The following is a 23,319-nucleotide window of genomic DNA, read 5'->3' as shown; positions in this document are numbered from 1 at the left end:
CAGAGGAACAATGCTCTCCATAAATTCAATAAGGGCTACATTGCAAGCAGAGATGTGCAAGGTCAATCAGCAGTAAGCCCACTAAGCATGCTGAGGGTTATACAGTTAACGGAAGAAAAAACTGGCCGATGAGCAGCAAAACTCGTAATGTTACTTATGCTGGTTTTATTGTGATTATCACAGTACAGAGTGGCTAAGAGGGATACTGTTTACTTCCCCTAGAAGTTACTGGGCTAGGAGAGAAAGGCTTTCGGACTGTTTCTGTTCACATTCTACAAGGTTGAAACTCTCGTGTTTTTGTCGATATACAGAAATTTATTTAATTGTTTTTACCATTGCGGGCATGAGGAATGTTACTGATTTCATTATCAACTCCTCTGTTCGTCTCTCTTTACTCTATAGACATACTTCGTTTATTTATGGTTTATTTTTACTTTAATATCTACCTGGCAAAACAGACGATGAAGAGTAAACAAAATTGAGATAGATACATTACATAGGAACTTAGTGTTAAGATGATATAGAAGTGAACAGTCAGATAAAGTATAATAAATATAAATTGATTAAGGTAATCCAATACAAATTATACAAGTGAACATTGAGATAAATTGAAATAAATAAATACATAATATAAATTAATTTCGGTAAACAATTAATACTAATGAGGGAAGAGAAACATAAAAAGAATTGTTAGTTAGAAATAATTTTTGTGCAATTTAAGAAAACGTTTGATTATATAAGTGGTTCTAGTGGTTTACTAGAACTTATTTATTTATTCAATTTTTAAACCTACTGTGTTTATTTTTGTTCTGAAAAAAGAAAAGAAAAATATACATTCCTAAAGTAAAATAATGAATACTGAATGTTCTTTTTATCACAAGTTTAAATGTTCTCCTACCTATGTAGCTTCAGTGATATACAACGGTTTTGTTCTGGACTTAATAGCCTGTTCATAAACCACTGGTATTGATCACTGCATCCATTCTTCTACTTAAACAATTAACAAGGCTTTGGAAATAGGCCTACTGTAACTATCTGACAATGCAACATCATCCCAAATATCTGCAATGAGATCCCACAATTCGTCTGCATTCATAGGACACCGACTCTGTAGTTACACATTAACATCGCGTTACACTTCCGTACACACATTTTCTATGGAATTTAAGGGAGGACTTCTTGCCACCCATGGAATCTCTCGACATCGTCCCTGTGAATGTTGAGCCACCGCTGCACGGCGATGCATGCGTGTACCGAAGACAAGTCATGTTGGAATTTTATTTTGTTTTCGGGCTTAAACACATGAACACTAGGTAGAATCACATTTTCCAGTAGACTATATTGATGTACTGATGCTAATTCATATGCCCATGAGTCCTCCATACCGCACCGCCACCATAACCAGAAATCCATACCACACCGACATGGACAAGTGACCACTGCATTGTCTCTGGACCACATATTCAGGGTCAAATCTCTTGGATTATTTTGGTCGACATACTTGCACTGGCCCTGTGCTGTAATTCATAAACACGTCATCCGAAAAGATGACCTCTTTCCATGGATAGTTATAATGGTTTGGCAAAATGCGACACGATCAATTCGATGGTCTTCAGTCAGGACTTCCTTCACTGCTGTCTTTCTCGGCACAATATTGGCACTATTGAGTCTTTTACTAGTCGTTCTGTAAGATCTTGTTGTGATGTTGATGCTTTGGGTCTTCCACTACAGGTTTACGAGTTACAAATCCCCGCTTTTGATACTTCGTTCACCACCTGCACGCTGTTCTAGTCGCAACTCCATAGCATTCTCCAGCTCGCGCTGTGCAAAATCCACCTTCCTCGATCAGTGCAATTACATTGGTTTTGACGTCCATATGTATGGAATTGAAATACTAATGATGATTTTCGAAATGGTAGTGGCTATTTATACACAAAACTGTTAGTAGGGCTGGAAGTGTCACGTGCTTAGGACTCTAGAAAGAACACGAAATATACAGTAGTCATAAACCATAAACATAGTATGCCTGTAGAGTGAAGAGAGACGAACAGAGGGGATGAAAATAACATTAACAACTCTCCTCATACCCACAATGGCAAAAAAAAATTTTTATGTCGACTAAAACACAACAAACGTTGCAATATACACACAGGCTCAGTGCCGGATTTAGGCCTAGGCAACCTAGGCAGTTGCAAAGGGCGGCATTTTCTCTCTCTCTCCTTCTCTTCCTTTTTCATTTTAATTTTAAAGTGAAATTTATTTTTAAAAGACTTGTTGGTAAATCTTTCCTGAAGTTTCTTCTTGAACACCTTGTGAAAGTCAGATATTGTTTTGTTATCACATTGTCGCGGTCGTGGCAAGAGTGAAAGGAAAGTGTACAGCTGCATAGTTATATTGTAATGCCTGTATCACGTTATTATACTATGAAACTGCTTAAATTTAACTGCTTGTATGAACCAGAATGCATTGTTGAAAATCAAATTGCATGTGTGTTTATTAGCTCTTTATCGCTACGAATAGTCACCACAGCTCTCAGTTACATTCACAATATAACAGCCTGTATTGTTAACAATACTATTTAATTAATTTCTAGTATGTGCACTATATAATTCGATTTGAAAGGTTTATTCCGCAAAAAGTTGCAGTTTATTTTTCAATTTACTTTATACTCCTATCGAAGTAAGAAATACTCGTAATAATTATACCACCAACAAAAACAATGCTTAAAAATAAACCACAGAGTGCATTTCAAAAATCAATTTTGTTTCAACAGTGAATAAGTTTGAATATTATGTTTCTTTGCATCGAGTCTGATATGCTTTGTCATATCGAATTTGATAATGCCATCATTGCTTTTACTGTGAAGAAAGTCCGAAGGAAATCTTTACAATTCACAAGTAATATGCATGTATTTTGATTCCAGTAATTTGTTTTCTGAATTGTAACATTTCATTTAAAAATAACTTTAACTAAACATAGCGAGACAGCTACGAGGGGAAGTCAATAGTGTCCCTACTAGACACTCTGTAAAGAAAACAGTCCGAAAGCCTTTCCCTTCCAACCAGGAACTTCGAGGGGCCACTCTGTACTGTGATAATCACAACAAAACCGGCATAAGTATCATTACGAGTTTTGCTCCTCATCGGCCAATGTTTTCTTCAGTGACTGTACAATCACCCCCTCCATAATTTGAGATCGAGGCAATGAACTCTAGCCTGACTGAGTTTGAGGCGGCTAGCCCACTGCGGACTGCAACGATTCATTCGAAGTTCGAGGCAGTGAACACTGAGCCCATCTCAAAGACGACATTGCCATATTCTTTCACCGACTGATGTGTTACTATGTCTAAAGACTCGCTTGTATAACATCAACCATTATTTCTCTAAATAATGCATTACAATGCGATATTCATTTACTTTAAGCAAAATATAAAATATTTCTATAAATAACCTTATTCATTATCTTGTGCACACCTGTGGAGTAATGGCTAGCGCGTCTGGCCGCGAAACCAGGTGGCCCGGGTTCGATTCCCGGTCGGGGCAAGTTACCTGGTTGAGGTTTTTCCGGGGTTTTCCCTCAACCCAATATGAGCAAATGCTGGGTAACTTTCGGTGCTGGACCCCGGACTCATTTCATCGGCATTATCGCCTTCATCTCATTCAGACGCTAAATAACCAAAGATGTTGATAAAGCGTCGTAAAATAACCTACTAAATTAAATTCATTATCTTATAATTTTGAAAATAACAGTATCATGAGAGTAAACGTGTTCATACTTAAATATGAAATGTAAAATACAGAAAAAAACGCTTATTTTATACATTACATGAATTCTCTAATACAGAGTTAACGAATGAACGAAATGGCATTCATACAATGCACTGTCTAAATCGCGCATTATTAATTGCATAATAACATATATTCATGGTTCCCACATGTTTCGTCCACGAGTTCTGTCCATTACCTTTTCGTCTACACTAATCTTTCCTCCACTATAAGAATATATATCTTCATCCACCTATATTGTTCCTTCACATATCAATCGTAGCTAATAATAACAAAATAGTAAAAACGATAATAATAATAATAATAATAATAATAATAATAATAATAATAATAATAATAATATATTATAGCATGTTAAGTAAATTCCGGTTGTTCTCTTGGTCCAAAGATTTGCTTACTCACGGTTCTATCGAATACAACTAAATTTTGTAACTTAGGATTATCAAATACAGACTCTTGTTTACTTTGTGCGTTGGGCTTCTTTGTACTGCAAATCACAATATAAATGTGATAATAAAATTTATAATATTGGTCTTGCTGGCAATATTCCCTTGAATAACTATACCAATTATAAAATGAAAAATGACAATGCCGATAGCAAAAGCATTACTAGTAATATACTCAAGAGATTAAAGATATAATAAGAGTGCTGAAAGATTTGTTTCACTAAATAAAACTTTATATATATATATATATATATATATATATATATATATATATATATAATTTGTGAAGTTGAAAGTATATATGCATAATAAAATTCTCACTCCTTTTAACTGCTCATTACATTTTCATACATTTTATTGCATTTCATTACCTTAGAATGTAAGACATCTTTTATTCATGATTTCACATCAAATGAACTCAATGTCGATTATACCAAAAATATAAACCAAATATTTTCGAGATATCAGAGACATGACGAAAAGAAGTACAGAGTAATGACCAAGTTCATAGGATTGGCAGCTTGCATAATATGAACTGACTCTGCTGTGACCTCACGGGGAAAGCGTAGAGGCCTTAATTCTAGGTGGAACTAGTCAGTGACACCCAGAAGCTTGGAAACCAGTGATGTACCCAAAAACCCAGCCAGGAATAAAATAGAAAATAATAGATAGTTAAAAATCCCAAGAAAATAGCACTCGGAATCGCATAAATATTTTTGTGTGTTTTGGATGAAAATATCGCATTTCAGTTAAGTTTGCCCTTATGCACGGCTCTATGTCTTGTGAGTGTTCCGGAGTGAGAAAATCTCCGCCCACATATATCGCAACTGAATGGCTTCTCGCCTGTGTGGGTACGCATATGCATTCTAAGAGTTTTTGACAACGTGAAACATTTACCACAGCTACAACATTCGAATGGCTTCTCGCCAGTGTGTGTGAGTGCGTGGCGCTTCAATGTTCCAGACATCGGATAACATTTACCACAGACGTCGCACTTGAATGGCTTCTCGCCAGTGTGCGTCCGAACGTGATGCTTCAGGTTTTCTGTGAGAGAGAAACTTTTCCCACAGGTATCGCATTTGAACGGCTTGTCGCCGGTATGCGCACGTGCATGAGTTATTAAAGATTTTGAATGGGTGAAGCTTTTCCCACAGACAATACATTTGAAAGGCTTTTCCCCAGTGTGAGTACGTAAATGAACATACAAAGTTCCAGATTCTGAAAAACATTTTCCACACTTATCGCACTTGAACGGTTTTTCGCCCGTGTGCGTACGTGCGTGGATTTTTAGTCTCCCTGAGCGTGAGAAAACTTTCCCGCAGTAGTCGCATTTGAAAGGCTTCTCGCCCGTGTGCGAACGCACGTGGTCCTTCAGATGTCCCGCGTGTGAGAAACATCTGCCACAGATCTCGCATTTGTTCACCCCTGCGGCCGAGTGTGTGCGCGAGTGTTTCCTGAGACTGTGGGACGTTGGCAGTACCTTGTCACATTTATCGCACTTGAATGAAGTGATGGCCTGCGCTTGCAATTTTTCGCAAATCGGTGGTTCAAGAGAAATTTCATTCAGAGGATCCTCAGAAAAGAGACCAGTCAACTTCAGCTGCGGCGACGATTCATCCGCGCAAGTCTTGAGAGTGCTGGAATAAAAAAATTCCCCATCAGTGCAAATTATGATCATCATGATAGCAAAATGAAGTAACAATATCACAAAATATTGCAACACGTAAGGACTTGGTATAGAATAACAGGTTAAGATATTTTAAGTTTTTTTTTATACTGAACAACAATGTAATTTTATTATCTCAACAATAGGATTTGCTCTCCACACAGTAACACAGTGTTAGTGCACTCCACTGACGACAATGACAATTTACTTGGACTTTTACGAACAACAATGAACTGTTAATCTTAACTAATATTCACAAAGCACTATTTACAACACAGAACTGTCAGTTCTCAGTTCACAGCTCGTTTGTCTTGGCTAGTTCTTCTAGCTCAGTCACTCGCGTTCACAGAATCTCGAACCCTAGACCTTCGGAGACGATCTGCTGAACTTCGAACTCAGGTCCCCCAACTGCCGTCCACTGCACTCGAACTCCGGGCTTCAGGCTCCACAGTTACGGACACAACTCAAGTCGCGCTCTGGTCTCGAAGCTGGCTTCACTGCAACACAAGACTGGCTTACTGACTGACTGACTGACTGACTGAACTGAACTAACCATGAATCACACTGTCCGAGTTCACTCGCGTTTCTCCTTTTATAACCACAGCGACGTAGCCTGGAAAGTTCGAGTTCGCGATTTTTCCACTTCGACGGACTTCTCGGCCTCTCTAGGCAAGCAGAAGATGCGCGCGCAACCTCCCCTCGCGCGTCGCAGTAGCGCACCGCCCCTCTACCCTCTCAGCATCCAGACGCTCCTCTCGCCGCCACACCTAAGCGACCAACGGACACGCGTTCGAACCCTGGTGTAGCTGTCACAATATTTTATATTTCTACAGACTGTCCGAGAAGTCCCTTTGTTATATTTTGTCGTGTTGTTTTCAGTTGTGACATTGGTATTCCTGCTTTGAAGATCATCGAGAGAACAATCAGCAGTGCAGTTGTGACGCTATGGCTGATGTGAGCGGACGTGTGTGTGTGTGCGTGAACGACACACTCAGGGCAAACAATGATACAGATAATGAATGCGTTTAGAGATCGCTCTGGCAAGGACCCCCCTCGTAAAGCAATGCTTCTTGATTGGAAAAATGTGAATTTGCTTCAGGCTGCGTAGAGGACGCGACAGAAACCTCACTGTCGCTCAGTCTCCAACTAAATTGATTCGCAAAAGAGGAGCTAGCTTCATGTGCCACACTCAACAATGCATGACCACATGAAAAAAATTGGGTATGGAAGAATTTAGACCGACTTTTGTGAATGAATTATCTGACGACGACATCCAGCCTTTTGTGCTCTGTTGGCACTATTTCGAGATGCTCTGTCTTGCACAAGAGTATTATTTTCTGATGACTGTACCATATATCGCAGTTCTCACAGGAGGAATGTTGTTTCTGGTCTAAGCAAAATCCTCAATTTGTGCAAGAGTTAGACAGGAACCCTCCTCGTGTCATGATGTAGACTGGGATGTCACAATACCTGTTTGGACCATACTACTTTAAGAGTATATGAACGGACATTCTTATTTGCAAATGCTGCAAACGTGGTTAATACTTAAGCTGCCCTGGTTACAGCAAAGGAGAGCGTGAATGACGAAGTACATAATGTTTGCTTTTTGTTAACATCTTCAGGAATCACATCTAATGTTTGAAAATGCTGGAATCATGAGTTTCTGCGTCTATTTTCAAGAAGCATATAATATGTAACCGAATTCAGATAACATATAGTTGCGTAAATCCCACACATGTATTAACATAAAATTCTACCTTGATGTGACTAAACTAGATCAGGTGTTAGCATCAGTTAAGATGCCTGTCAACAAGTAAATGTGGAAAAACAGATAACTATGAAGGTATAAATACATTGTTACACGAGTAACCCATCTGGATCTGCACACCAGTGTAATGTACTAGAAACTGTTTTATTACAACAATGAAATTGTTTACGTAAACGAGTTTCTGAAACAAAAACTTCTACCGAATTTCATAGCATGAGAGTGTTGTTGGCTATCTGGTTTCTAATTATCCTTCAAACAAAACAAGAAAGCTGTTTAGTGAACAATGGCTGATAAAATCAGATTCTTTCTGCATAATTTAGGGAAAAAGAACTTGGTGAAACAATGAAAAGTTTATTTTTTTAGTAGGTTATTTTACGACGCTTTATCAACATCTTAGGTTATTTAGCGTCTGAATGAGATGAAGGTGATAATGCCGGTGAAATGAGTCCGGGGTCCAACACCGAAAGTTACCCAGTATTTGCTCATATTGGGTTGAAGGAAAACCCCGGAAAAAACCTCAACCAGGTAACTTGCACCGACCGGGAATCGAACCCGGGCCACCTGGTTTTGCGGCTAGATGCGCTAACCGTTACTCCACAGGTGTGGACTGAAAAGTTTATGGGAAGATGTTACGTTCCTAATAAAACCATTCAATTAGCAGAATAGCATATAATACAACACGAAATGCAGTGCTAGACACATCACAGAAGAGCACTGTAGTCATTAAAAGTGATAATATGAAGAAGTCAGATCATTTCTGTGGGGAATTACATTGCACAGTATATTCACAGATAAATATAATTGAACTCATTTTGAAATATTTTTATATATACTCATGCTTCAACTAAATTCTTCATGCCCACCTGCTGCAGAATATGAAAATGCAGATCATATTATTCCATATTGTACACCGTATAAAATAAAATCAATCTAGTCAAAATAAGGTTGAAAAAAGATTGAGAGAAAAGCAGTGGTTCAAATCAATGAACATTACACACCAGACTGCAAAACACATTTAGTAGAAAGTGACACAAAGAAATGTACCCAACTCTGCTTCACATGTGCAATCAACTAACCAATTATTATCTCTGGGAGAAATTACAACCACTGTAACACCTTAAGACAAACAGATGTCTCTGCAAGCACTGAATATGCACTAAAAACAGTGTGAGAAGATTTTCTTGTTTCTATTACAAATGGCCGCATATTTTAAGTATGTCGTGACAGGCAATCTATTTTTTATTTTTTTTATTGGGTTATTTTACGACGCTGTATCAACATCTCAGGTTATTTAGTGTCTGAATGATATGAAGGTGATAATGCCGGTGAAATGAGTCCGGGATCCAACACCGAAAGTTACCCAGGATTTGCTCATATTGGGTTGAGGGAAAACCCCGGAAAAAACCTCAACCGGATAACTTGCCCTGATCGGGATTCGAACCCGGGGCACCTGGTTTCGCGGCCAGAAGCGCTTACCGTTACTCCACAGGTGTGGACCAGACAATCTATCTCAGTAACTACTTCTCAAGTATGCTTCTATAGACAGGGTCCGGCAGAAACAATCTCCCACTTTTAACAGTTGGCAGTACGTACGACTGTGCTGCAAGGATGAAACTGAGCAAGGTAGGCTGTAGTAGGAAGGTCGCCATTTAGTAAGGAATGGAGCATGCAACGTGCTTGAGGCATATTTAAAAAATAACGACAGTGCGGTAGATACACAGAGGCAATTTCAACGACCCTTTCACGTTCGGAGACATGGAAGAGTATCAGAACAGCACATAATTGAGAGGTGGGTCGACCAGTTCCGTGTTACTGCATCCATTGGAAAGGGTAAGGAGTGCCAGGTGTTGAGTAACTTCACACGTCGACAGAAGTGTTCTCCACATCCTCCACAAAGAATTACAAACTGCAGGTTATCCGATCGTGACAGTTCAGTCAGATCATGACAACAAGCAGAACATGAGACAGACACTGGTGTGATGATAATCCATGAAAAACCAGTACAAAGTCCAAAGTCACTGTTCGGTGCAGTGTTTCGGTTTCTAGGATTATTGGACCCTACTTTTTTTAGTATCAGCACAGAAACGCACAAACCTACTGACCCTTATTCCAGAATTACAGAGACTGGCTTCAGCAGGATGTGCAACTAACTGCTCATGCCACTAGAAGGTCACGTCACAACATTACATGCTGCACCATCTCTCATTTCGGTGGCCGGCCAGATCCCCCAATTTGACTGCCTGCGATTTCTTTTTGTGGGGGCACCTCAAGAGTCGAGTGTTTTAAACACGTATCCCTGACATTGACACCCTTAAGAAACGCACCAATTCCACCTACAATCTTGGTGTTGGTAATGTTCGTGTGTCTACCTGAGTACTGTACACAGTGTTGCCTACCAATTACTACTCTTGTTTGTTGCATTCGCAGTAGTGTTTCTGTAGAACTGTATTTAAAGTGGTAGATCGGATCCTGTACAACATACCTAAACCCATTACAACATTAGAAGTGCCCATTCTTAGATCACTATAAAGATGGATTTGACTGCAATAAAAATGGCAAAGTCGATTTATATATTTGTATTCGCTAGGCCCCACTGTTAACATATATTCGCTCCATTGTTTTGTTCCCCACAATAGTTTTGCATGTATCTATTCTATCATTAATGCTACAACAAGCATCTAGGAAATGGGACTCAATAACTGAAAGCTAGATCACATCACACTTTTCTTTCTAAGCCTTACGGCAAAACATGTTTTGCGATCATTACTGATAGTAAATATCCTTCTGAAACCTTACTTCATATTTATGCTGATAGTTCTTGCAGGGAAGGTCATGACGGTGCAGGAGTGGAAGGCCTGCATAACCATTTTCCATTTTACAAGCCAGCTGGGGAAGGATAACACAAACTTTGATGGGGAGATGGAAGCCGTATACACCGCTCTTAACAACTTAGTTCAAAGGATCAAAACATTCTCCAGAGCTGTTTTTTTGTACTGATTCCAAAACTGCCATCCTGGCAATGGTCAATGATTCACTTCAAACATACAAAGTATATGAATGTAAATCCACGATTAAACAGCTCCAAAATCTTAATAAGAAAATAGGAAGAAGGTTACTTATGCACCTGCCACTACAGAAAACTACAGTACAGAGTACTGGAAAGTGGATAGCTGTATACACACCCAGACCGCCCCAAATACATACCTTATTTATATACCAAAATCGTCTTGCGTGAATGAAGAACACTGCCATACTTTCTGAATGTGACGTAATTTGAGGGAGAGAATGGAAAGGATTTCAGTGTCGCCAACATATTAATAATAATAATAATAATAATAATAATAATAATAATAATAATAATAATAATAATAATAATAATAATAATAATAATCAATTTAGAGCATTTAAAAACCTAAGAGGTTTTTAGCCTCATTCACGATATATCGCCATTCGTCTCTGGTCTCTGCATCTTCTTGTCATCCTCCCACTGTACAAAGATTATCATAACTTGGTCCTGCCAACGGAGACGAGGCCTACCAAGAGGTCTGTACATCTTGGAGAATAGTCGAAAGCTTTTCGTAGAAGAGAGTCTTCATCACGCCGTACAACGTGTCCAAGCCAACGTAGTCTTCGACTTTTTATTAAGGCTATTATGTCCGGATCTTTATAAATATCCCTTAGTTCCCTGTTGTTCAAAATTCTCTATGTGTTATTTTCTTGAATGGGACCAAAAATCTTCCTCAAGATTTTGTTCTCAAAAGTAAAAAGGGATTTTGTTGTTTTTTTGTTAATATCCAAGTTTTGCAGCAATATAGGAGAGTTGGTAGGATAATAATAATAATAATAATAATAATAATAATACACATTCTTCTAACCTAACCTGTCCTATAACACTTCACACCTGTAGTAACATTTCTCATGTTTAGTATCATTTCGTTTGCAGATATTGCCATCCCTGCTATATGCTGTGTCAGGAGCCACCTAGTGGAAGTGAACCATGATGGTGGGGAGAAAATATGGCGACTTTCATAATTACATTTAATTCGTTCAGTGTGTGTTCTATACAATAATTATTAAATGTGTTAATGTAGTGATAATTCCATATATATAGTACAATAAGAATTGAAATTTGTGGTTGTAATAAAATGTTGAAAATTGGTTTACAGCACTACATTGGCAGTGATAAAAGTGTTCAATATTCGTTACATTGGTTTACAGCACTACTTAATTCAAGAAAATGGTCAGTAATTGAACTGCAATAAACACCAGTTTTAAGTTTCCAATTATTGTTGGATTTGAAAAAGATATGATCAAGACGTGAGGTAGACTGTTTTGATATGCGGGTCGCTGATTTTAAATACTGTAAAAATCCATGTTAAGCAGAATATCTATACCGGTATATCTATTGCCAAATTTGTATATTTATGTCTCCAATTATTACACGATTATCGTGTTTATTAATATGCAGAAAAAGTTCAAGGCTGTCTAAAAAAATCTGTTTTTTTTTTTATTTTTATTTTATTGGGTTATTTTACGACGCTGTATCAACATCTAGGTTATTTAGCGTCTGAATGATATGAAGGTGATAATGCCGGTGAAATGAGTCCGGGGTCCAGCACCGAAAGTTACGCAGCATCAACCAAGTAGCTTGCCCCGACCGGGATTCGAACCCGGGCCACCTGGTTTCGCGGCCAGACGCGCTGACCGTTACTCCACAGGTGTGGACTAAAAAATCTGTTTTATCTGTAAATTGTAGTTAATGCTATATTACTATTGTTGCATTTGAATATAAAATGTATAGTGTTTGACTGTTCTAAATATATATCAGCAGCTGTTACTTTAATATTATTTTTGTAGTAAACAATGGGACCATCGCATTTGTTATACCTAGTTACTTTTATATATTTATTGTATCTTGTTAAACCATAACCTGCTTCACAGTTATTCCAAGTTTCAGTTAAAACTATAATGTCAAATTCAAATTCAAAACATTGCATTAGAACACAGAATTCTGAGAAGTTCTTATTTAAATTTCGGATGTTCATATGTACTATTTTCAGATCATGGATAAAATTAGAAATATAATTATTACATTCAGTTATATCTTTCAATATTCCAGTATTGTTATTGTTAGTTTCATCAAGTTGGGGTATATAATCTCTTACATCCATTGTTGAATTAAGAATGCAAGATTCAAATATGACAAGTTAACAACTTTATATTCTATGTCATCATTCACCTGAAAAAGCGGCATAAGGCAGAAATTGAATAAGACTTGCGCACTGCACCCACCTCTTACTGAAGATTACAGACTCCTCTGTTATTTCTTCCAGCTTAGTCTCCTCTTTCACGTCGAAGATCTCTTCCTGAAAAGAATGAGTACGACAGAGAATAGAGATGCAACTCGTGGTGTCAAGAACGACAGACAAGTGGCTAAATTATACACATACTTATTCTCTTCTCGTAACTAAAATACAAACATGGGAAGCTATTTCTTTCGAGTGGATCTGATACTGAATGAACAGCTGAATGAGAAAATGGCACACATTAAAAAGTTCAAACTAGACGAAATTATCAAGAAGTTTATATACGAAGTTCATCCAGGAGTAAGATTCAATCGCGTTCAGAGATGGCATGACTAGTTGGATGGGAATGCACATGCGTAGCAGTAGAGAGGGGTATGTGGGAATAATGCAGTGCAGTTTCAGTCTTGTGATGGCAGTAGTTATTGCATAGTGCTAGAAGAAAATGGCTGCACTGATATTGTCTCCCGCCAACTGCGAGATTCGTGCAGTTATCCGATTTCTGCACGCTCAGAAGCAATCTCCAGCAGAGACCCACTCCCAATAGTGCAACGTGTATGGACCCGACATTATGCTCAGATTATGGTGCAGGAAATTTAATGAAGGCCGAACCAATACGCATGACGAAGACCGTAGTGGCTGACTGTCCCTGGTAATGTCAGAGCTGATGGAAAGTGTGCAGCAAGCAGTTTTGCAAAACTGGCGCTTCACAATTTCGGAACTCTCTGGTCAATTCCGCCAGATGTCTCGCTCACTGCTGCATGAAATCGTCCCCGATGGCTTGGTTTTCGGAAAGTGTGTGCAAGATGGGTGTCAAAGCAGCTGACAGATGAACACAAAACCAAATGTCTTGCCGCAGCATTGATATTCCTCCAGCGGTATGCACAGAAAGGTGACGAGTTTCTCGAAAATGTTGTTACTGGGGATGAAACATGGGTGTCGCATGCCAAACCAGAAACAAAACAACAATCCATGCATTGGCGGCATAGTGGTTCACCTCTGAGGATCAAATTCAAGCACAGAATCTCTGTCAAAAAATCATGTGCACTGTCTTCTGGGATCGACAAGGTGTCCTCATGTGCGAGTTTATACCGCGAGGGGAGACCGTTAATGCTGAGCAGTATTGTCAGATATTGCGAAACCTGAAGAGGGAGATCCAGAACAAGAGATGTGGAATGCTGACAAGAGGCATTGCGATTTCGTACGACAATGCCAACACCACACGGAATGTGTTGCTTCAGTTTGAATGGGAGATCTTCGATCACCCATCCTACAGCCTCGAACTCAAGCCAAGTGACTTTCATCTCTTCCGTCTCATGAAGCGCTTCCTGACAGGAAAACTTTTCCACAAGACACTGAGGTACAGACGGCAGTGTCTTCATGGCTCCAGACATTGGTGGCAGACTCCTATGACACAGGCATACAGTACAAACATTGGTGCACCGGTACGAGAAATGCCTCAATAACGGTGGTGACTATGTTGAGAAGTAGCCAGTGAATCTCTGTAAATAATGCAATAAGTATTTCTTATTTACTGATATTTTTGTTTTCTTTATTGGCCATTGGAACTTACTTCCTAGGTGAACCTTATACTATGCAGAAACAAATGATTCCATTTGCTAAAATATATCAAATTATACTTAGTACTCTGTAAGCAGGATGTTCCCTTTAGATCATTACTTCACATCACTATACAGCAGAAACAAACAAAACGAATTACTGATTCCTCTTCAGTGATAATAATGAACAAAACTTATATTCAATTATGCCATTTCTCATAACTGACTAAAATCTGTTTTAAGGGGTCACTGGTGAAAGATGTGAAATTTTAGAATATCTGCCCCCACACTTAAAAGCACAATTACTATGTGCACTTTCAACATCCTTCCAAAGGAATTTATTCAATTCAGCTTCTAAGTTGATTAAAAAATGTTTTCTTTTCTGCATTTTACCCACTGTTATCACTGCTTAAAGTGAGCCTTTCAAACAGCGGTGCCTAAAAAGAAAGTAATCACTTTAGGTACTGCTATTCACTTTATGCACTGCCAAAGAAAATGTAGTATTTCAATGTACAGACTTCATTCAGCAAGACATTAATGCATTATATCGATCTTTCAGTATACTTAAATTTTACACACAATACAAATAAGTAAGAAATTTAATATTTATATCTACATTTTAGCCCTTATTATTCTGAAGTTACATATAGTAAACAAGATCTATCATTCAAAACTTTTTGTAACAGCTTTGTTGATTATATGGTCGGTGTCCACACCTGTGGAGTAACGGCTAGCACGTCTAGCTGCGAAACCAGGTGGCCTGGGTTCGATTCCCGGTTGGGGCAAATTACCTGGTTGAGGTTTTTTCCGGGGTTTTCCCTCAACCCAATATGAGCAAATGCTGGATAACTTTCGGTGTTGGACCCCGGACTCATTTCACCAGCATTATCACCTTCATCTCATTCAGACGCTAAATAACCTAAGCTGTTGATAAAGCGTCGTAAAATAACCTATTAATATAAAAAAATATATATATGGCCATGCAATCTTGAACATGAATATAACGCGAGTGCTTGCTGTTTCTGACAGGTGACAACAAGCACTAGGCACAAAGGAGCAGGTCAACAAGTGAACGGCAGGTGACAGGAGGAGGGTTCACGCAGAGAAGCTGCGGCCATTTTCTCGTCCACTTGCTTCCGAGGCATGCTACAAGCTGGACGTGACACATATGTGAGCTGTGACACTCATTCTTCAGCGACATATGAGGGCAGCAGAAGCAGAGTTGTGTTGAATCAAACAAGGCGAACTCAAAAGGTGTCCAACATTTCAGAAGTGGGATATATCTGCATGTCGGCAAAAGAAAGCTGCTAGGTGAGTTAGCTTAAGGCGCTTATAACACGTGGTAACTTCGTTCTTTTGTTAACACAAAGGTTCTGTTAGGAAAATGGCGAGTATCCTAACCAGGTTGAGAATAGCATGCTGGATTACGAAATGGAGGTCAGGGACCGAGAATCCAGCCCCGAGTCTGTGGCGTTTTCGTCATCTGGCACGTGCAGGGAGCTCAGAAAGACGACGAGCCGGCAGGGGATCCGGTCCACATCCTCAACCACGGTGATCCAGAGCATGATGGAGCAGGCAGCCCATTTCCTCAAGGGTGTAGAGGAACGGGTGTAGGCTGCTTTGCGTCAACCTGAGGCTGGAGGCGCCAGCAAACAACAAGACGAAGAGGAGTTCGGGAGGGCCTAGCAGTGGCGCTGCTGTAGCGAGGACACCTCGTGTGGAAGTGCGGCCAGCAACTCTAGGGCGAGAGATTGTTGATGCTTTCGATCCAGACGATCGCGAGTGTAACGTCGATCATTGGCTCAACAAGATCGACCAGCTGGGCCGCACCACAACTCAGGTGGGAAATAGACTGTATGTGCCAGTGATGGCCAGGTTAAATCTAATGCGTAAGCACCTTCCCGGGTCTGAAAGGTGTCTGAAATTCATCAAGGAGACCTACTGGTTCCCTAGTATGGGCCGTTTTGTTCGGAAGTATGTGAATGCCTGTCTGAACTGCGCATTGAGCAACGGTGAACATGGGCGACAAGAAGGTTCGCTACACCCCATCAGGAGGCACACCATACCCTTAGGTATGGTGCACATCACCATCTGGGCCCTTTTGCTAGCACTATGATGCCCACGTGCATCAACGTCGGTTAGTGTAACCACCGGTTAAAATTGTCACCTAACCTCTGGTTAAGCATTTTTACAGTGGATCGACCTCGGTTACGACTTAAATAGGAGGTTAACCACAGTAATCTCTAACCGGCCATATTCGACCGGTTAAAAGAGATAACCAGTGATTAGTAGAGCAAGTAAAGCAAAATGGCGGCCAGAGCCACAGATGTTTATTTCGAAGACGATTATTATTATACAATACTTGAATTACTTGGATAGAGCGTGAGCGTGAAGTTTCTATAGTGCAAAGAGAGAATTCTTACGAGGAATTAGGTGACAGAAAATTTCAGGAGGGATTTCGTTTATCAAAATCTACAAATGGATCACTTGAAATAACAAAAAAAGTCATATTTCTCCTATGGTTCGGCTGCTTGTATTACTATTCTATGTAACAGTTATTTTCTGTATTTTAAGAGGGAATACTCGAATGTCTCTTTCTCTATGTCACTGGCTGAACAAAGAGAAGTTATTTATGGATCTTAGGATAATGAACAGTTCCCTCGTGTAAATGAGGTCCTTGATCGTATTCCTATTAATCTTCTGCATCCTTTTCCTTTATAGATATTCCATCTTTTTATATAATATATTTAAATTCTAGTAATTAAGTCTAGCGACACTTCAACCACACATTGGGATATAATCATTTTTGCATTCAATTTTCTATTTTGTACGATTTTAACCTAACAGCGAAGAAATGCAACTCACAAATATAACAGCGCCCAAAGGCAAACAAATGCAAAGCGAAAATGTAGGACACGTTCATTTCGATGTAGAACGGAGTGAGCGCAGTCATTTTTAGACGTTGACTATTATCTTTGCAGCGGTATGGATGCTTTCCTTTAGTCATTTTGTAGAAACAGTACACCAGCATAGACTTTACTCTGGTTAAATGAGGTGTCAGCTAGCCATGTTTAAGTAATCTGTGATTATGAATAGTGCACACAAATTACATTTTAACCACTGTTACTGTTTAACCGTCGTTTCATAATCTACGATTACTGCGTTTTTAACCGAGGTTGATACACTTCGCCATGAGAGGGTACGGTTACGTACTGATGGCGGTGAACGCATTCACAAAGTTCACCTGGGCAAAAGTCACTTGAACCCTCCGCTCAACAGAGGCCATTGAGAAACTGAGGGAGATATTTGGAGATTTTGGATATCCAAGGCGACATCTCTGACAGGGGACTGGCGTTTACCAGCAAGGCGTTTGCTGAGTTTCTGGCGGGGCAGGGTGTGCGGCACGTGCTGAATTCTATTGTGACACCAGGGCGAATGGTCAGGTGGAAAGACAGAATCGCACCATACTCAATGCGATTGGGGCGAGCACAGAGTGTGAATCATGGTGAGATGAGAAGATGAGTGAGATTGTGTGGGATATGATCCACCGAGTCAATGGCAGTGCTGGTTTCTCGCCTGCACAGATCATGTTTTCTCACCAAGGTGGAGCCATGGCGGACCTGATGGTGGAGTACTGGAAGCCAACATGGCAGAGGAGGGCGAAACATTTGAGGACATTCAGCAGGCGATAGGGACAAGGCAGTGCAGAACCTGACAAGGCAGAAAGGGAGATGAAAGCGCGCTGTGACCGAGGGTGGAAGGTCGCTAATAAGAATCAGGTAGGGTGGGGTTTAAAAAAGGGCGCGTCAGCTACTATGGCTATTTGCGCCCTTGTATCAGGTAGGTGATCTGGTGCTATGGCGAGAAGCGAACACGTTTTCTGGCGAAATGTTGAACAAGTATGGCGGTCCGTACAGGGTTTCCAAGGTGCTTGGTAATGACAGGCACCAGGTGAGTGCGAGGATACAGCCACAGTGGCAGTGGATTCACTCAGGTGGTATCACAGCAACGTACAGTTCCTGGAGATGAGCAGGGTGAACCAGGAGACAATGCTGACGAGGAACCTGTGACTGCCAGACAGGATTTGACTGACCTGCTGCAGAGTTGAGTGAATTAATGGGGACATTAATTTAGCAGAATGGTAGATTTAAATCACGCCAGGGCAAGTGCTTGTTGTTTCCAACAGGCGGCAGCAAGCACTAGGTGCGAAGGAGTAGATCAACAGGTGAATGACAGCAGGAGAGTGCACGCAGAGAAGCTGCAGCCATCTTGTTTCCGAGGTGTGCTGCGTGTGTTTGAGCTGTGACAATCATTCTTCAGAGACATAGGCCAGCAGCAGAAGCAGCAGTTATGTTAAACGAAACAAGGTGAACTCAAAAGGTGTGTAACAAGATTGCCATGACATTATGATCTTATAACCTCTCCAACTTGAAATATTTATTTAATGTAAATTTGTGCTATCGTACAAAAAACACTGTACGTCAAACACATTCGTAAAGCCTTCTTTTTTGGCCCTCACCTTCGCCTTGTTTCACAAATCTCACACTCGTGCCAGAAGGAGAACCTTACGAACTTGTCTCATAAATAACTATTACACTGTCTGCGTGGCAAAAGAATGAATACAGTACTTTTAAATTGCCATTTACTGCAACTTTTTTAGTAATTCTGATCATACTATTTCACAGTAAATATTAACCAATCTTTATGGAATTCTGCAGGCACATAGATACCATTCCCTAGATCAGTTTGTTTCTGCCCCAAGTAATAATATTTCTATTGTTGTCAAATTAAGAAAAAAATGAATTCCAAACTGAAGAGGACATACACGAAAAATAATATTTGGAGTTATTTCTATGACTATTCTGCATCATATATTAAAATGTGACAAACTTAGAATTAAATTTGACTGAATATACAGGTTGCCCAAAAATACTCAAATGTAATAATTAAAAATGTATTATTCGAAAACTAGAAAATCAGATGGTTTCAAATAATCAACATTTCAATACAATGGCAATGGGAAGATACTGTGAAACTGTGGCTGGAATCAGTGAAATAAGAAACTTAGCAAAGTGTCCCCTTAAACATTCAAATCATAGTTCCTTCTCCTTACACGTTGATTTAGACTATGCATTTTTCTTGATCGCTTACTGCTGAATCAGTTCAACACTGACATGACTAGTACTGTGCCCAACACACTGAAGATCTTCCAGTTGTCCTTCATTTCAAAGGAATATTGTCCCTGCTTATTCCTGTATAGAGATCATAATTTATCTTGTGAATATTTTTATTTATTTATTTTATTGGGTTATTTTACGACGCTGTATCAACATCTAAGGTTATTTAGCGTCTGAATGAAATGAAGGTGATAATGCCGGTGAAATGAGTCCGGGGTCCACCACCGAAAGTTACTCAGCATTTGCTCGTATTGGGTTGAGGAAAAACCCCGGAAAAAACTTCAACCAGGTAACTTGCCCCGACCGGGATTCGAACCCGGGCAACCCGTTTCGCGGCCAGACGTGACCATTACTCCACAGGTGTGGACTCTTGTGAATATGAGCATTCCATTTTTATTCCTTTTTTTTTAACAATTTTCGTAAAATCTTTCAGTTTACATTCCGTGTTTTTTATTTGGTATCTTCCCTCACAGATTTACCATTTATATTGTACAACAATTAAATGTATATTTGACAGAAAAATATATTAACCTAACATATTTTCATGCTCTAGTTTCGAAAGTATAAGCCTCGGAATGGGACTGATTCTCTGGCATTAGGAACATTAAATCCAGACGTTTGAGATGGGCAGGGCATGTAGCACGTATGGGCGAATCCAGAAATGCATATAGAGTGTTAGTTGGGAGGCCGGAGGGAAAAAGACCTTTAGGGAGGCCGAGACGTAGATGGGAAGATAATATTAAAATGGATTTGAGGGAGGTGAGATATGATGATAGAGACTGGATTAATCTTGCTCAGGATAGGGACCAGTGGAGGGCTTATGTGAGGGCGGCAATGAACCCCTGGGTTCCTTAAAAGCCAGTAAGTAAGTAAGTAAGTTTCGAAAGTAAAATCCAATTTGCGATGACACCCAAAGTTTTGGAGAAAATGAACTATGTATAGCAGCTCCAGGGAGGTGCTCTGCATAATTCTACAATTTTCTCCTTTAACCTGTGTCTTTAACATTTAGCTCATTTCGTTATAACTGTGTCGAATATACAGTAAAATCTCAATGCAAATCCTTCTATCTTGCAGTGAAAAAGGCATATGATTCATACTTAGTATGAAAGATCAGAAGATATTACAGTAGATGTTCAGGATGCCGAAAACGCTGGCTAACTGGCACATTATGTCGATGCGATGATTTGGAGAGGAGCTTACCGATTGTCTCCTTTGTCTTACAAGGGAAAGTGGTTTGTCTTCAAAATCAAAACATGTTATACAATAGTTTATCTGCACGATAGGGCGAAAATTAATTTTCACGATTTAAAAATTTTCAGAAAAAATTTATCAGTAGTTTGACAAGATTGCCATGCTGGATCATACATTATGAATTCTCCTGAACATCAGCTGCCACTACCTGAATCTCAAACTATAAGATATCTTAATCCAATAAGACATGAATCTCAATACTGTTAAGCTCTCGGTCACAAGACTGTCCCAGTGTCAAAATAGCAGCACATAAGAAACGTAACATTCTGTTTAATTTATTCAATATACTAAGATTATAACTTGCTTATCGGAAACCTCTTACATAATGAAATTAGTAAACGCTAGTCAAGCTAAAATACTCAATTCTTTTGCGAACACAAAAGTAAAAATACTCAAAATCAACGCTAACATCTGGTTCAACACACAATGCCTGACAAATAGAATCACACCGAAATATGCTAGAATAAAGAACAAACACTATTCATTCCCCTCATGGAAATCCAATATCCAATACCAAAAAAAAAAAAAAAAAAGGTCATAACGAAGCCATTGGGAAACAAACATCATACCCAGACCATGCACTGCACAATGGCTAGACTGAAAACCGCACGAGGTCACTAAGAATTCTGTACCTCTTTCAACAACTCTCCCATCAAGCTACAACCAGGTAATACAAAACCTACATTACGTACGACATATCTAATGGGAAATAGTGCAACATATATCATATATGAACATAAATGAACATTAATACTACTCAACAAGACTACAGTGTTTTATAGTGACTATTACACTCTTACAACGTCATACTACTTTTGACCAATAAAACGGTACGAAAGGACGTATTTCAACCAATCATGGCTGCTTATCGCACAATTTTATCGCGTCCCTAGCATTTGTTTAATTTTATCGCGTCCCTAGCATTTGTTTCTTTGTTTGCCAACATTTGAAACTGCGCTGGTCTGGATGTCAAAAATATATATAAAATACAAACCACTCCAGTCGATGCACAGCAGTTTCAAATATGACTCGCATTGGCATTCAAGAACAAGAATTAATAAAAATCACTGATCATACCTATGCATCTTCTGAAATCCGATTTACAAATAAATGAAGAGCACCATTCGGAAATCCTGAATAAGTTGAATACACCATGTAGGCCTAAATCAACGAGTTCCACTTCTATTACGCACACGTCCAATATAACATCAATTGAACCACCAACCACATTCAAATTTGAAAATTGTACATTCAACAATTATTCCTTTTAAAATTATTCATTCGGAAATTCTGAATAAGTTGAATACACCATGTAGGCCTAAATCAACGAGTTCCACTTCTATTATGCACACGTCCAATATAACATCAATTGAACCACCAACCACATTCAAATTTGAAAATTGTACATTCAATAATTATTCCTTTTAAAATTATTCATTCGGAAATTCTGAATAAGTTGAATACACCATGTAGGCCTAAATCAACGAGTTCCACTTCTATTATGCACACGTCCAATATAACATCAATTGAACCACCAACCACATTCAAATTTGAAAATTGTACATTCAATAATTATTCCTTTTAAAATTATTCATGTTTATTTTTTATGTCATCGTCGTTAATTAAAACTTTTCTAACACTTGTGTATATTAGTTAGGTTATGTTATAGCTTCTGCTCTGAGAGGATAAAAAGAACTTCTGCTATATGATATTATGGATAGTCACGTATCAGAGATTGTTTAATATTAAGATTTATTGAATAGTAATCATTACAATGTCTGTATAAAGACACTACTGCCATCTAGCATGCATCTAGCGTAATATTTGTAATGTTGAGATGATACAATAATACATTTGAAGACAGTTGTATTTTCGTAAGTCAATTAATATTTTATTGTATTGGAGTACTTCGTTACTTCTAATCTTTATATACTTTCTTCTAATCGTGTAATAGTCAATTAAATCCCACTCGAGTTTTGATTTTCTCTAGATAAATCAAAACGTCTAGTGAGATTACTGTTGATTATCAGTGCAAGTTAATTTTAATATTTACCATTCTATTGGACATTTTATAATATTAACCACGATGATCCACATTAAGACAAGACTACTCTAACAACATGTCATCAAAGTGATCACGTGAACTATTGTTAACATATGTATTTTATATATTTTATCCTCAAGTAGTGTTTTATGCAGTTTTATTAACAGCATCCATAATGTTCATGAATGTTCCAATCCCACAGTTAAGCAGACATATTTAAATGTAATAGGCATTCGCATTTGAAAATGGTACACATGTACTGAAAACGTTAATGCTATAAATGTAATACTAGATAAGCACAGGCTGTTTAATTTATTCAA

At 38.9% G+C, this 23,319-nt stretch overlaps 1 protein-coding gene across 3 annotated transcripts in view; it reads right to left on the bottom strand.

Moving 5' to 3' along the window:
• LOC138693186 (zinc finger protein 664-like) overlaps positions 1 to 23,319 on the bottom strand; it is a 36,130-nt gene that overhangs the window by 7,218 nt on the left and 5,593 nt on the right. For 2 of the 3 annotated variants that reach the window (XM_069816919.1, XM_069816920.1), the window contains exons 4-5: positions 12,958 to 13,031; positions 4,515 to 5,868 (exon numbers count right to left, since the gene is read on the bottom strand). In XM_069816919.1, the coding sequence (XP_069673020.1) occupies positions 4,977 to 5,868; positions 12,958 to 13,031 (966 nt within the window). In that variant the 3' untranslated portion in view covers positions 4,515 to 4,976. Of the gene's footprint in view, positions 1 to 4,514; positions 5,869 to 12,957; positions 13,032 to 23,319 lie in introns of those variants that run through there. The other variant, XM_069816921.1, reaches the window with a different exon arrangement.

Source organism: Periplaneta americana, chromosome 17 (genome assembly GCF_040183065.1).
Source record: "Periplaneta americana isolate PAMFEO1 chromosome 17, P.americana_PAMFEO1_priV1, whole genome shotgun sequence".
Classification (NCBI taxonomy): domain Eukaryota; kingdom Metazoa; phylum Arthropoda; class Insecta; order Blattodea; family Blattidae; genus Periplaneta; species Periplaneta americana.
The sequence above is the reverse complement of the archived record's forward strand: the minus strand, read 5'-3'. Positions and strand labels throughout refer to the sequence as shown.